Source organism: Nilaparvata lugens, chromosome 4 (genome assembly GCF_014356525.2).
Source record: "Nilaparvata lugens isolate BPH chromosome 4, ASM1435652v1, whole genome shotgun sequence".
In the NCBI taxonomy this organism is placed as follows: domain Eukaryota; kingdom Metazoa; phylum Arthropoda; class Insecta; order Hemiptera; family Delphacidae; genus Nilaparvata; species Nilaparvata lugens.
Window position 1 is genome coordinate 21166915 of NC_052507.1, and position 13027 is coordinate 21179941.

At 35.0% G+C, this 13027-nt stretch overlaps 1 protein-coding gene across 2 annotated transcripts in view; it reads right to left on the reverse strand.

The window, feature by feature from the left end:
• The window catches only part of LOC111043754 (lysine-specific demethylase 3A-like), a 307135-nt gene that overhangs the window by 235921 nt on the left and 58187 nt on the right, over positions 1-13027 (reverse strand). For both annotated transcript variants that reach the window (XM_039426923.1, XM_039426922.1), the window contains exons 2-3: positions 7498-7653; positions 4470-4580 (exon numbers count right to left, since the gene is read on the reverse strand). In XM_039426923.1, the coding sequence (XP_039282857.1) occupies positions 4470-4580; positions 7498-7653 (267 nt within the window). The remainder of the gene's footprint in view (positions 1-4469; positions 4581-7497; positions 7654-13027) is intronic.

The window sequence follows — 13027 nt, forward strand, 5'->3', positions numbered from 1 at the left end:
TAATTCCACGAGAACCAATAAGAGAAACCGAATTATCACAAAGGCCTTTTTCTCTGATTGGTTCTCGTGAAATTAATCACGGTTAAAATTTAACCGGCTTTTGTACAACTGGGCCTTGGTCTCTGAAAGTATCTTTCCAATGAAAACACAAAGATTTATCAACAAATGTTATTTGTGTTTCGAGTTTTCCTTTTTTTCTCATTTCCATTAATCATCCATCCTTAGACCACATAATACCTCATACTCCTTTTTAAATTCCTAAACTCCCAGTTTCATGAAAAAAATTGTCTCCTTTGTTTATTGTTAAAGTTAGCATATCATTCTATTCATGTATTCTATTACTGTATTTGTAGGCACCTGCTGTAAAATCTTTTAGGTTTAGCGGGACCAATTTTGTAATGCATTTTACTGAATGAAATGATTAATTGATTGAAAACAAAATATGTTTTAAACCTATGGTGTCATCTTCAGTGTTCATTTTTTTCCATTATTGGTTATGAATAAATAATATCACAACATCTCACCAAACACTGTATCTTTGCAATGTTTACTCAATTTAGTACATACATAGAGAAAATAATTTTTCATTAGTGATATTTAATCACTGGTACATATTTATCGGACATAAATATAATCAGGCATACATATTATCGGAATAAACTAGCGATCCTTTTTGTAAATTATAACATCATTCGTGAGTCTCATTGACGGCTCTATTCTCTATTAAATTAATAATATGTGAATTTGAAAGAAAAATAAAAATCTAAATTTTAAGATAAAATGATATATTAGTGATAAAATAATTCAAAGAGGGTACTGGGGTATATTATAAGTATACAGAAAAGAGATGAGTATGTGAATTAGGCTCTGTAATATATACAGAAAAGAGATGAGTATGTGAATTAGGCTCTGTAATATATACAGAAAAGAGATAATTATGTGAATTAGGCTTGGACGACGGACTAACGAACTTCACAAAGAAAAAATCACTTAATCACTGTGTTGAGTGATAATACACTAAATAAGTGACACCTGAAGTATTCTATTGCTTGTAGTTGACTTTTCCAATTTTAATGAAATGGACCATTGACTTTTCAACACATAACAGAAATAAGCTTTATATGAACAAAGATAGAAATGTAAGTTAGTTGAAAATCCTATAATTAATCCAAATCTATAGATTCAATAATAAAACTTTATATTCCAGAATCCAGACTCCAGATACATATGAAAAATATATACTTAATACAATATGTGGACAAGCTACTCCACATGAAAGTTGAAGAAACTCGAATAAGAATAATAATGTAGTGTAGTGCATAGGTCTGATGTATAAGTTATTGAACAGCCAGTCCAGTCATTTGTCCAACGTATTCAAATTTATTTAGAACAATTCTATCCTGTCAACTGTCAATTTGCTCATTATTCACATATTTTCTTTATCGTCCTTCTCTCTCAATCCATCTCACTTTAAATCTCTTCTCTCCTTTTCATTCAATTTTCTTCACTCCAAGCATCCGCTCTGAAATATTCATAGAACGTGATTACAAATTCAAGGTTATACAGTACATCGACTACATGCTTTGATACGCATATTCTTCAGCAGCGCATATGTGACGTCACATGCGTCATGCCTACGTACGAATGCTTTGATTTATTACTCCAGGACATATACGATATACGATAACGGGCAGCGTTTTCCTGTATACGGTAAATTATGGCATAACTTCACTGAATGCAGGCAATCAATGGACGTACAGATAACTAAATTTATCTCGTAATTATTACATCAACAGCTATAATTCACTACTAGATTGGATCTATACAAAACATTAAATTTGATATTAAAATGATTTATAATCCTTAGCAACACATTTAAAAATAATTTTGGATTATGGATTCCACCGGTATTATATTAATAGTCATCGTTCTACTTATCACTACAATTACTTATTTTTTAATATTTTAATAAGGTACCCTGGGGTATTGAAAATCGTCCGAAGTCATGTTGCTTGCCCACAAGTCTCTTCTAGGACTATAGTGATATATTAGGATTATGTATTTAGTATTATAGTCATTTATCAAGATTATTACTCATTATCCGGTGATCATTCTTGTCTCTTCTCCAAGAGTTCTCCTTCTGAGTTCTTCTTCTCCTTCTGAGATACATTTTCTTCCAATTGGGATTGGAATTATTTTCTAATTCGACCGATTCATCCTAGTTTCATACTAAAATATAAATAAATATCATACTAAAAAGCTTGTGACGGATTTCAAGTAGGGATGAATTCCACATATTACTAACAGATTCCATCATGGGCCATATTTGTGCTCAATTCAATTTGAACGAACCTTAGGCAAAGACAATGCTAAAAGATCAATGAGTTCCAACATTTCGTTGGATATCCTTATATCTTTATCTGTATTTATCTTTCATCAGTTATCTCCATAATTCCATTGCTTCTGAAACTAACAATTCCAACTAACCAAAATTAGTCAGAAGAGAGATGAAAACCCCCTCAAAACATACAACTGCTTTATCTAATCGACGTCCCATTTGGAGATGTGAATATGCGATATTTAATTAACTCACACACACACACACACACACACACACACACACACACACACACACAACACACACACACACACACACACACACACACCACACACACACACACACACACACCACACACACACACACACACACACACCACACACACACACACACACACACACACACACACACACACACACACCACACACACACACCACACACACACACACACACCACACACACCACACACACACACACACACACACACACACACACACACACACACACCCACACACACACACACACCACACACACACACACACACACACACACACACACACACAACACACACACACACACACACACACACCACACACACACACACACACACACACACACACACACACACACACACACCACCACACACACACACACACACACACACACACCACACACACACACACACACACACACACACACACACACACACACACACACACACACACACACACACACACCACACACACACACACACACACACACACACACACACACACACACACACACACACACACACACACACACACACACACACACCACACACACACACACGATGTAATTCATGTTTGATGACGTGTTTGGTATTTACTGCGGCACTGTAGCTGGGAAACAATATCTGAAATTACCAACACACACACACATGTTGTTGTGCAAGGATAGTGGATAGGGTGGGAGGGGTACAGATTGTGGTTGTTCCAGATAGAGAGCCAACTACGATACTCGTTAGACAACATTGGGTGCTCTGTGCTCTGTGCTCTGTACCTGAAACCAACATGCTAAACATTGTATGTAACGACAAAACAGTTTATGTAGGATGATGGAACGTGAGACGAGACCCGAATAAACAATTTGGCCACCAGCCTCGGGCCTAATTCACTTGTACCAACATAACAAAGACAACAAACAACGGTTCAATGTTGCCGAATTTCGGTTGGCAACATCTGTACACGGCACTGACTCCTTTCAACTGCTAGTTGTTTCTATTAATATTTTAATTGGTGCAACAACTTTGTATGTTCAGTTGAGTGTATGCATGTCAGCTGCAAGGCAAGTTTGCAACTTCTCAAATTGTAATTATTCCACTTTGAGGAGCAACTTTGATTATTCAAACGAAAATAGAGAATGTAACAGGATTTTTGTGCAAATAGGATGACAATGAGAATGAGGGAAGATTACTTCCATGCTAAAAAGAAAGCATATCAACCAATTTTATATTCTTGCAAGAGGTTTACTGCACTGTTACAAGTGCACTGTTTCCGCAGCAGATAGCTGTTGGATTTACATGAGAAAGGACCCTTTTTAAAATATATTTTTATTTTTCAGATGTTTCATCTCCAAAGTCATTTTCAAGTGATAGTGTTTTGTGTTAACGTAAGTAATTTTTGAATGTAATATCGCTTGAAAATGAGTTGAAAAAAATGTAAATATATTTCAGAAAGGATCCAACAGCTCACACTACTTCTACTTCTTCAGGCAAGTCGAAAAGTGATAAATCCTTACAAAGTAATTGAATGAAGAAATAAGTTGGAAGAAATTCATGTACTATAGAATAAATTAATTCAATCCAAGAGAAACATTCAGAAACTCTTGAATGCGAACTCTAATCGGATTCTATTGAATACCACACAAACACATTTATAGAAACATTTTCTTTGAACCTTCTGGATCTACCCACTGTACTGTTGTTAATTTTTCAAGATATAACAAAATGTATTCGAAAAAATATTAAAAGAAGATATGAAGAGTCATGAGATGATATATTGTAATATTATGAGAAGAGCTGAAATAATGAGTGCAAGTGGTAAGTTGTGTACACACATATCTCTAGAAATTGTTAATTTGGTTACTGTACCTTATAAGGCTGTAATTGTGAATCTGAAGAGAAGAGGAGGTATTGGTCGTGGAGGAACTCAAGGGGTTGCAGACCTCTCATGTCCACCCGGGCTACCAGGCTGGTGAATTTCTGCAAACAAAATGTACAAGTTATTTCTAAGCAATGGCGTACAATGCAAGTACAAAACAATGGTATTCTATTCACATTGATACTAGACGTCTACAATTGTCTAGTCATTCAAACAAATTAAAGAAGAATTGTCATAACATTACAGTCGGTCTAATTTCGTATTTAAAAAATATTGTTCAATTCCCTAACTGGCAATTTTTCTCTGTCTGGTTCTACTGAATCCTCTGAGACAGCAATGGTGTTGGATATTGTTGTTTGTAAACACATACAGTTCTGAATCAAACAAACTGTAGACTACAGTCGAAGAGGATCAGAAGAAGCTCTCCCGATCCTTTTGCTACAGTACAGAACAATAATATACTCGTAGCATCAAAACATGCAACGAACATACAGTACAGTCAGTACACCAGAGTAGTACAGGTTTGCATCAGAAATAATAATTCAATGAAAAATTATATTTACAAAGTGAAGAACCAACTTCATTTATTTGAATATTTCTATCTAATATTTAGTCGTATGTAAAGGAACAATGCCCCTTTTCAGAATTCTGAATTACAGTGTGTCTAAAAGCTTCATGTTCTCAGTTTATGTTTTTCTTCAAAATTGTCAGTGAATGCCAACAAAGTATTAAAATAATAATGAAATGCTGGAATAACTTTCGCGTTATAACTTTTTCGCCACACTGCACAGAAAGCAGCTGTTTTCCAGTCCCTATGTAGATCTGAAAGACCTTGTTTGCAGACGACTCTCGTCTGACGTCAGAAAAGGGTTTCTTTTCCGGTCTAGGCCAGAAAGTGGTCACTTTCCAGCCGCTCATGGAAGTCCGTAGTTAATGAGTCATCCGCTAGATCGGGAGAGTGTCCACTTATCTGAAGTCGCCATGATTTCGAATCAAACTAATTCAGCATTCGCTTCGCAAACATTTTTATTCAATTATTTATTGTTGATTAGCGCATTCCAAATTTTCAAAAATGCTTGAAGATGACGACGCCCGTGATATTCCAAGTGAAATTTTAAAAGAATCTGAAATCCTGACTGCAAATCTTCTACCACTAAAATCAAGAGATAGGTACAATAACAAGTATTCTTTATTTATTTTGTCAGCAATACCTGTAGTGTGGCGAAAAATATTGTTCGCACCACATGCAAAAATGTTTTTCTGGCTCTCAATCTTTTCTAGTCCTCGGCCTACGGCCTCGGACTTGAAAACCGATTTCGAGCCGGAAAAATAACATTTTCTGCTCTAGGTGCGAAATATACTAATTCACCACACTGCACAGAAAGCAGCTGTTTTCCAGTCCCTATGTAGATCTGAAAGACCTTGTTTGCAGACGACTCTCATCTGAGGTAAGAAACAGGTTTCTTTTCTGGTCTAGGCCAGAAAGTGTTCTCTTTCCAGCCGCTTGGAAGTCCGTAGTTAATAAGTCATCCGCTAATCGGGCGAGTGTCCACTTTCTTCATCAAAGTCGCCATGATTTCAGTTCGAATTTAGAATCAAACTAATTTAGCATTCACTTCGAGACCATTTTTATTCAATTATTTATTGTTTATTAGCGCATTCCAAATTTTCAAAAATGCTTGAAGATGATGACGCCCATGATATTCCAAGTGAAATTTTAAAAGAATCTGAAATCCTGACTGCAAATCTTCTATCACTAAAATCAAAAGATAGGTATGATAACAAGTATTCTTTATTTTGTATTCTTTATTTATTTTGTCAACAATACCTGTAATGTGGCGAAAAATATCGTTTGCACCACAGGCAAAAATGTTTTTCCAGCTCTCAATCTTTTCTAGTCCTCGGCCTATGGCCTTGGACTTGAAATCGATTTCGAGCCAGAAAAATATCATTTTCTGCTCTAGGTGCGAAATATACTATTTCGCCACACTGCACAGAAAGCAGCTGTTTTCCAGTCCCTACGTAGATCTGAAAGACCTTGTTTGCAGAGGACTCTCGTCTGACAGTAAGAAACAGGTTTCTTTTCTGGTCTAGGCCAGAAAGTGTTCTCTTTCCAGCCGCTTGGAAGTCCATAGTTAATAAGTCATCCACTAGATCGGGCGAGTGTCCACTTTCTTCATCAAAGTCGCCATGATTTCAGTTCGAATTTAGAATCAAACTAATTTAGCATTTGCTTCACAACCATTTTTATTCAATTATTTATTGTTCATTAGCGCATTCCAAATTTTCAAAAATGCTTGAAGATGACGACGCCCATGATATTCCAAGTGAAATTTTAAAAGAATCTGAAATCCTGACTGCAAATCTTCTACCACTAAAATCAAGAGATAGGTATGATAACAAGTATTCTTTATTTATTTTGTCAGCAATACCTGTAATGTGGTGAAAAATATCATTGGCACCACGGGCAAAAATGTTTTTCCGGCTCTCAATCTTTTCTAGTCCTCGGCCTACGGCTTCAGACTTGAAAACCGATTTCGAACCGTAAAAATCTCATTTTCTGCTCTAGGTGCGAAATATACTAGACTATTAAAAATGTTCTCTTCAAAATTTCAATTTTAGGTACCTTTTAAACTGATTTGAGACGGTTTGAACTTAAAATGTTATTTATTGAGTGAGTTACTGGAACAATGTATAGCAGTAATAAATTTATCATCACCGTGCAGCACAAATGATTTTACTTTTTCATTATTACTGTATTTTCAATTAATTTCGTGCAATTTTTTTCATTCATATCTTGTATAGTAGTTTTATTATTGTTCATTCAAGCATCTCACGGATCACCTCGTGGTTCATTATATTCAATCACTCTTGGAGGGTCTTTCAAAATTTGAATTTATTTAAGTAACTATTACATAGAGAATAATTTATACTCCACTGACATGGCCAGTTGTAAAGTGTTTTGGCTCAATAAAATTGAATTTGAAAACAGTAGTTTAAGTTTAGGTTGATAGTTACCAGAGCGGGCCAGAGGACAGTGCCTGAGCCTTGAGGGTTGGGCCTGCGCGCCCAGTACAGGCCTGACTCCACCAGGAACACTTTGAACATGTCCTCGCGGTACACACTCACCCACTCGCGCTTCTGCCACTCCAACCCATCGTACTCAACCAACACCTGCAATCAAACGTACAAACACACTATTAACAATCTTGTTTAAAATATAAATAACTTTATTGGAAATTGCAGTTTAAACAACTGCTGGATTATAAGAGTATAAGTAAGTAAGTATAGTATATAAAACTATAAGTATTCTATACCAAAAAGTATAGTATATAACTCGTATTATTACTAATAAAAATTACTAATATAGTAATACTATCACTATTCTAGTAGAATCACTCTACAGATTCAAACATAGAGCTTCGTGGACAAGAGGATCTAATTCATGGCTACAATACGAGGACAAGGAATGATCTGAGAATGGATCCTCATAGAACGGCTTTTTTGAAGGTAGTAAAAAATATTAAACTCTGCCACATAGTTTTTTATTCGAAAAAGAGGGCAAACCTTTGTTAGTAAAAAAATTAAAAGACTGGCTATCATCAATAATGATATTTTTGTAGTTCACTGTACCGCACTCTTAACTTCATCAATACAAATTAGTGAAACTCGCAAGTTATGTACTGCAGTTTTCTCCTTTCAAAACCTGATTTATATTTACTCATCTCATTTTGATTTTGATTTGTGCGACCTCCTTTTCAAAAATTTAAATTTAATTTAAAGTAATGATTTTTGAAGCATCTAAATTTACAAATCTACTTTGTAAAAATAATTAAGGACTGAACATTTTGTGAAGTGAACTACAAGACTTGACATATTTCGGACTATGTGTAACCTTATCTGAATTTGGGAGAGGAATAGCACAAGGTTACCTTATTCTTTCTCTCCCTATCATTTTGATGTGATGTACTTACTTATTGTATGAATCAATAAAGAATATGAATAAAATAAATTCTTTCTAATTTCATTAGTCAGAGTAAATGATTGTAGTCAGAGAGTATAGAATGTTGAGAGAATATACATGATTTATATACTTTCTGCTTGTAGTGCAGTATTCTGGCTGTTATGTAGCATGTATTTCTACTAAATTACACTCTCATTCGATGTAGCTTAATTCTTGGTTCAATTCTTTCTAATTTGTCCCATCATATTGTTCAATTCATAAATTGAATTTATCATCATCATCATCATAATCATAAGATGATTCACTTTATCTAAATATGGAGGATATGGATACAGTACAAAAATATCAACTGCTATCACTATTTTTAAATGAAGATTTAAAAATATAAATATGCTCATTATTATTTATTCATTCGAAGTTTTCATTACTGTTTTAATGAAACAGGAAGTGGACTTGTTTAAAATTTTCGCTTATATTTCTTCTCTCTTTTTTCCCTGCCTTCTTCTCCATTTCTTCCCATTCCCACTTCCCTTCACCCTTCTTTCCTTACTTTTATACCCTCTACCTGCCTATTACATGGGAAACCATAGTTGGCTAGGAATTTTTCCTCCTTTTTTCTTTTGAGCACACCCCACCATGAAGCCTGTTTTTTGTATCTTTTTAGAAACTTATTTTTGATCTGATTTTTTGTATTTTGTTTTCCTTTATGTATTTTGTGTTGAATTGAATAAAATTATTTAGTGATTGATTATTGTTATATGTTCTTGTTCTCCCACTTTTCTTTAACCCTTTCATTGAAGACGTTTGTAGGACTAATTTGATGCTGGTTCAATCACGCTATGATTGAATGCAGTTCATGCAGTAAACTCGCATCACAACAGAACAATGGCCGGCGCTTTACTGCACTGTGAATTAGCCTATTATTAGCCACAACGAACGTGGGCAGGGCGCAGGGCTGTGAAGGTCAACTTGGTACAGGCTAGTCATTTTTTCAACTCAGTCAACGTTCAAGAGAAAGATGAAAGGAATCACTTGCAGAGACAGGAGAAGAGGGACACGGGGAAAGGGAGTAAAAGTAATGAGATGATAAGTTGAAGAGAGGCAGAGTGGAGAGAGAGTGAGAGAGAAAAAGAGAACCGAGCATGACATTTGACCCCTTTGGACGGATGTCGAGACACATTAGCATTTCCCCCTGCACCAACTCCCCCTACTCTGTTCAAATGGAATACAACGTTCAGCCCAGGCAGAGCAATGAAATGCGTTCACTATACCCTGAATAAGGCATGTTCCCCCTCCCCTGACACCTCTAAAACCCACCACTCTTAACAACAATGACACAGCACCTGAAATTCATCTGACAAAATGGTTACTTACAAAAACCATGACTTAGAAGACAGGCTATCATCAATAATGATATTTTTGTAGTTCACTGTACCGCACTCTAACTTCATCAATACAAATTAGTGAAACTCGCAAGTTATGTACTGCAGTTTTCTCCTTTCAAAACCTGATTTATATTTACTCATCTCATTTTGATTTTGATTTGTGCGACCTCCTTTTCAAAAATTTAAATTTAATTTAAAGTAATGATTTTTGAAGCATCTAAATTTACAAATCTACTTTGTAAAAATAATTAAGGACTGAACATTTTGTGAAGTGAACTACAAGACTTGACATATTTCGGACTATGTGTAACCTTATCTGAATTTGGGAGAGGAATAGCACAAGGTTACCTTATTCTTTCTCTCCCTATCATTTTGATGTGATGTACTTACTTATTGTATGAATCAATAAAGAATATGAATAAAATAAATTCTTTCTAATTCCATTAGTCAGAGTAAATGATTGTAGTCAGAGAGTATAGAATGTTGAGAGAATATACATGATTTATATACTTTCTGCTTGTAGTGCAGTATTCTGGCTGTTATGTAGCATGTATTTCCACTAAATTACACTCTCATTCGATTGTAGCTTAATTCTTGGTTCAATTCTTTCTAATTTGTCCCATTATATTGTTCAATTCATAAATTGAATTTATCATCATCATCATCATAATCATAAGATGATTCACTTTATCTAAATATGGAGGATATGGATACAGTACAAAAATATCAACTGCTATGAAATTTTTAAATGAAGATTTAAAATATAAATATGCTCATTATTATTTATTCATTCGAAGTTTTCATTACTGTTTTAATGAAACAGGAAGTGGACTTGTTTAAAATTTTCGCTCATATTTCTTCTCTCTTTTTTCCCTGCCTTCTTCTCCATTTCTTCCCATTCCCACTTCTCTTCACCCTTCTTTCCTTACTTTTATACCCTCTACCTGCCTATTTCATGGGAAACCATAGTTGGCTAGGAATTTTTCCTCCTTTTTTCTTTTGAGCACACCCCACCATGAAGCCTGTTTTTTGTATCTTTTTAGAAACTTATTTTTGATCGTGATTTTTTGTATTTTGTTTTCCTTTATGTATTTTGTGTTGAATTGAATAAAATTATTTAGTGATTGATTATTGTTATATGTTCTTGTTCTCCCACTTTTCTCTAACCCTTTCATTGAAGACGTTTGTAGGACTAATTTGATGCTGGTTCAATCACGCTATGATTGAATGCAGTTCATGCAGTAAACTCGCATCACAACAGAACAATGGCCGGCGCTTTACTGCACTGTGAATTAGCCTATTATTAGCCACAACGAACGTGGGCAGGGCGCAGGGCTGTGAAGGTCAACTTGGTACAGGCTAGTCATTTTTTCAACTCAGTCAACGTTCAAGAGAAAGATGAAAGGAATCACTTGCAGAGACAGGAGAAGAGGGACACGGGGAAAGGGAGTAAAAGTAATGAGATGATAAGTTGAAGAGAGGCAGAGTGGAGAGAGAGTGAGAGAGAAAAAGAGAACCGGGCATGACATTTGACCCCTTTGGACGGATGTCGAGACACATTAGCATTTCCCCCTGCACCAACTCCCCCTACTCTGTTCAAATGGAATGGAATACAACGTTCAGCCCAGGCAGAGCAATGAAATGCGTTCACTATACCCTGAATAAGGCATGTTCCCCCTCCCCTGACACCTCTAAAACCCACCACTCTTAACAACAATGACACAGCACCTGAAATTCATCTGACAAAATGGTTACTTACAAAAACCATGACTTAGAAGACAGGCATTGTATTTTTCCAAACTCTCTGACATAACTAGCAATACCTAGTATGTCTAAAAATGGGATGTTTAAACTATTGTTTGTATTGGATTTGTAAATAATAGAACATTTATTGAACAATTCATATTTTGTGAACTTATTAACGAACCTAATTATTTGCTAAGGAAGAGTAGAAGCAGAAAATGAAAACATAAAAAAACTTGAAATTACTCTTCTTTGTTCGATTTCCTAATCCATCTATTAGACTATCTATTAGGAAACTATCTAAACTATCATCTACATCTAACTATCTATTATATACTGTATATCCATCTATTAGACCTCAAACTATCTACTAGACTCAAGGGTAGTCATTATGACAAAATAAAAATTTTAGTTGCACAAAAGCCAGTTAAATTTTAATCGTGATTAATTTCATTAGAACCAATCAGAGAAGGCTTTTTCGAAAAAGCCTTCTCTGATTGGTTCTCGTGAATTTAATAACGATTATAATTTAACCGGCTTTTGTACTAACGTGTCAAACTCTTTTAAATTCCTACATGAGAATGGCTCACTAAAGAGGTGCTCTTGCTTGTGATCTGCTTGTAATTTAATAAATTCATTTTTCATTGAATTGGTGTTCGAATGAATTAAATTATCTTAATAATTATAGATTAATTATTATCATAAATAATAATAGAATCAAATTATCAGAATAATAAATTATCATAGAATTGAACAAAATTCGAGTTGTCAGAAACTAGTTTTTCGGTGATTATTTTTGACGGGCTTTATATTATTTTTATCGAGATTCAACCAACATATAATATACTATGTTGGAGTATTTTATTTGAATGAGTGAATGAATTTTTTATTTGCCAAAAACAAAATACAAAAAAGCTTTACAAAAAATAAATATAAGTATATAATAGTAATCTTATAACTTGAATAATTATGGTGATTTAAGCAACAAAATAAAAATTACCTCACTATTACACATTAAGATGCGGAATGCAAATGACAAACTCATTGCGTTCTGCAATGAATGTCAAATGAGAATATCAACAATGTGAATCTGTAATGTGAACATTGAAAACAAAAGAAAAATAATTAGAACAAGCAAAAGACGTGAAGGTTGTCTCTGTTTTGGATTGGACGGTTCAAAGGTCAAAGATTGATTTACGTGCGCTGCAGGTGCCAGGCCCATTGGTCGTGTGGCCAATTGGGTCAGGCTTGATTTAGCAAAGGAAATGGTGCTGTGGAGGGGGGTGGGAGTAATCAAACATAAAGGGATGTAGGTGAAGAGGGTAGGTGGATCCCGAATAGGCTGCTCTGAATAGATTATCAATCAGCATGCAAATTATAACGCCAACAGCAAATAAGGGCTTTGATGATCGACGAGCCCTTCACAGCCTGATGTGTCTGTCCCTGCTTAGTGCTT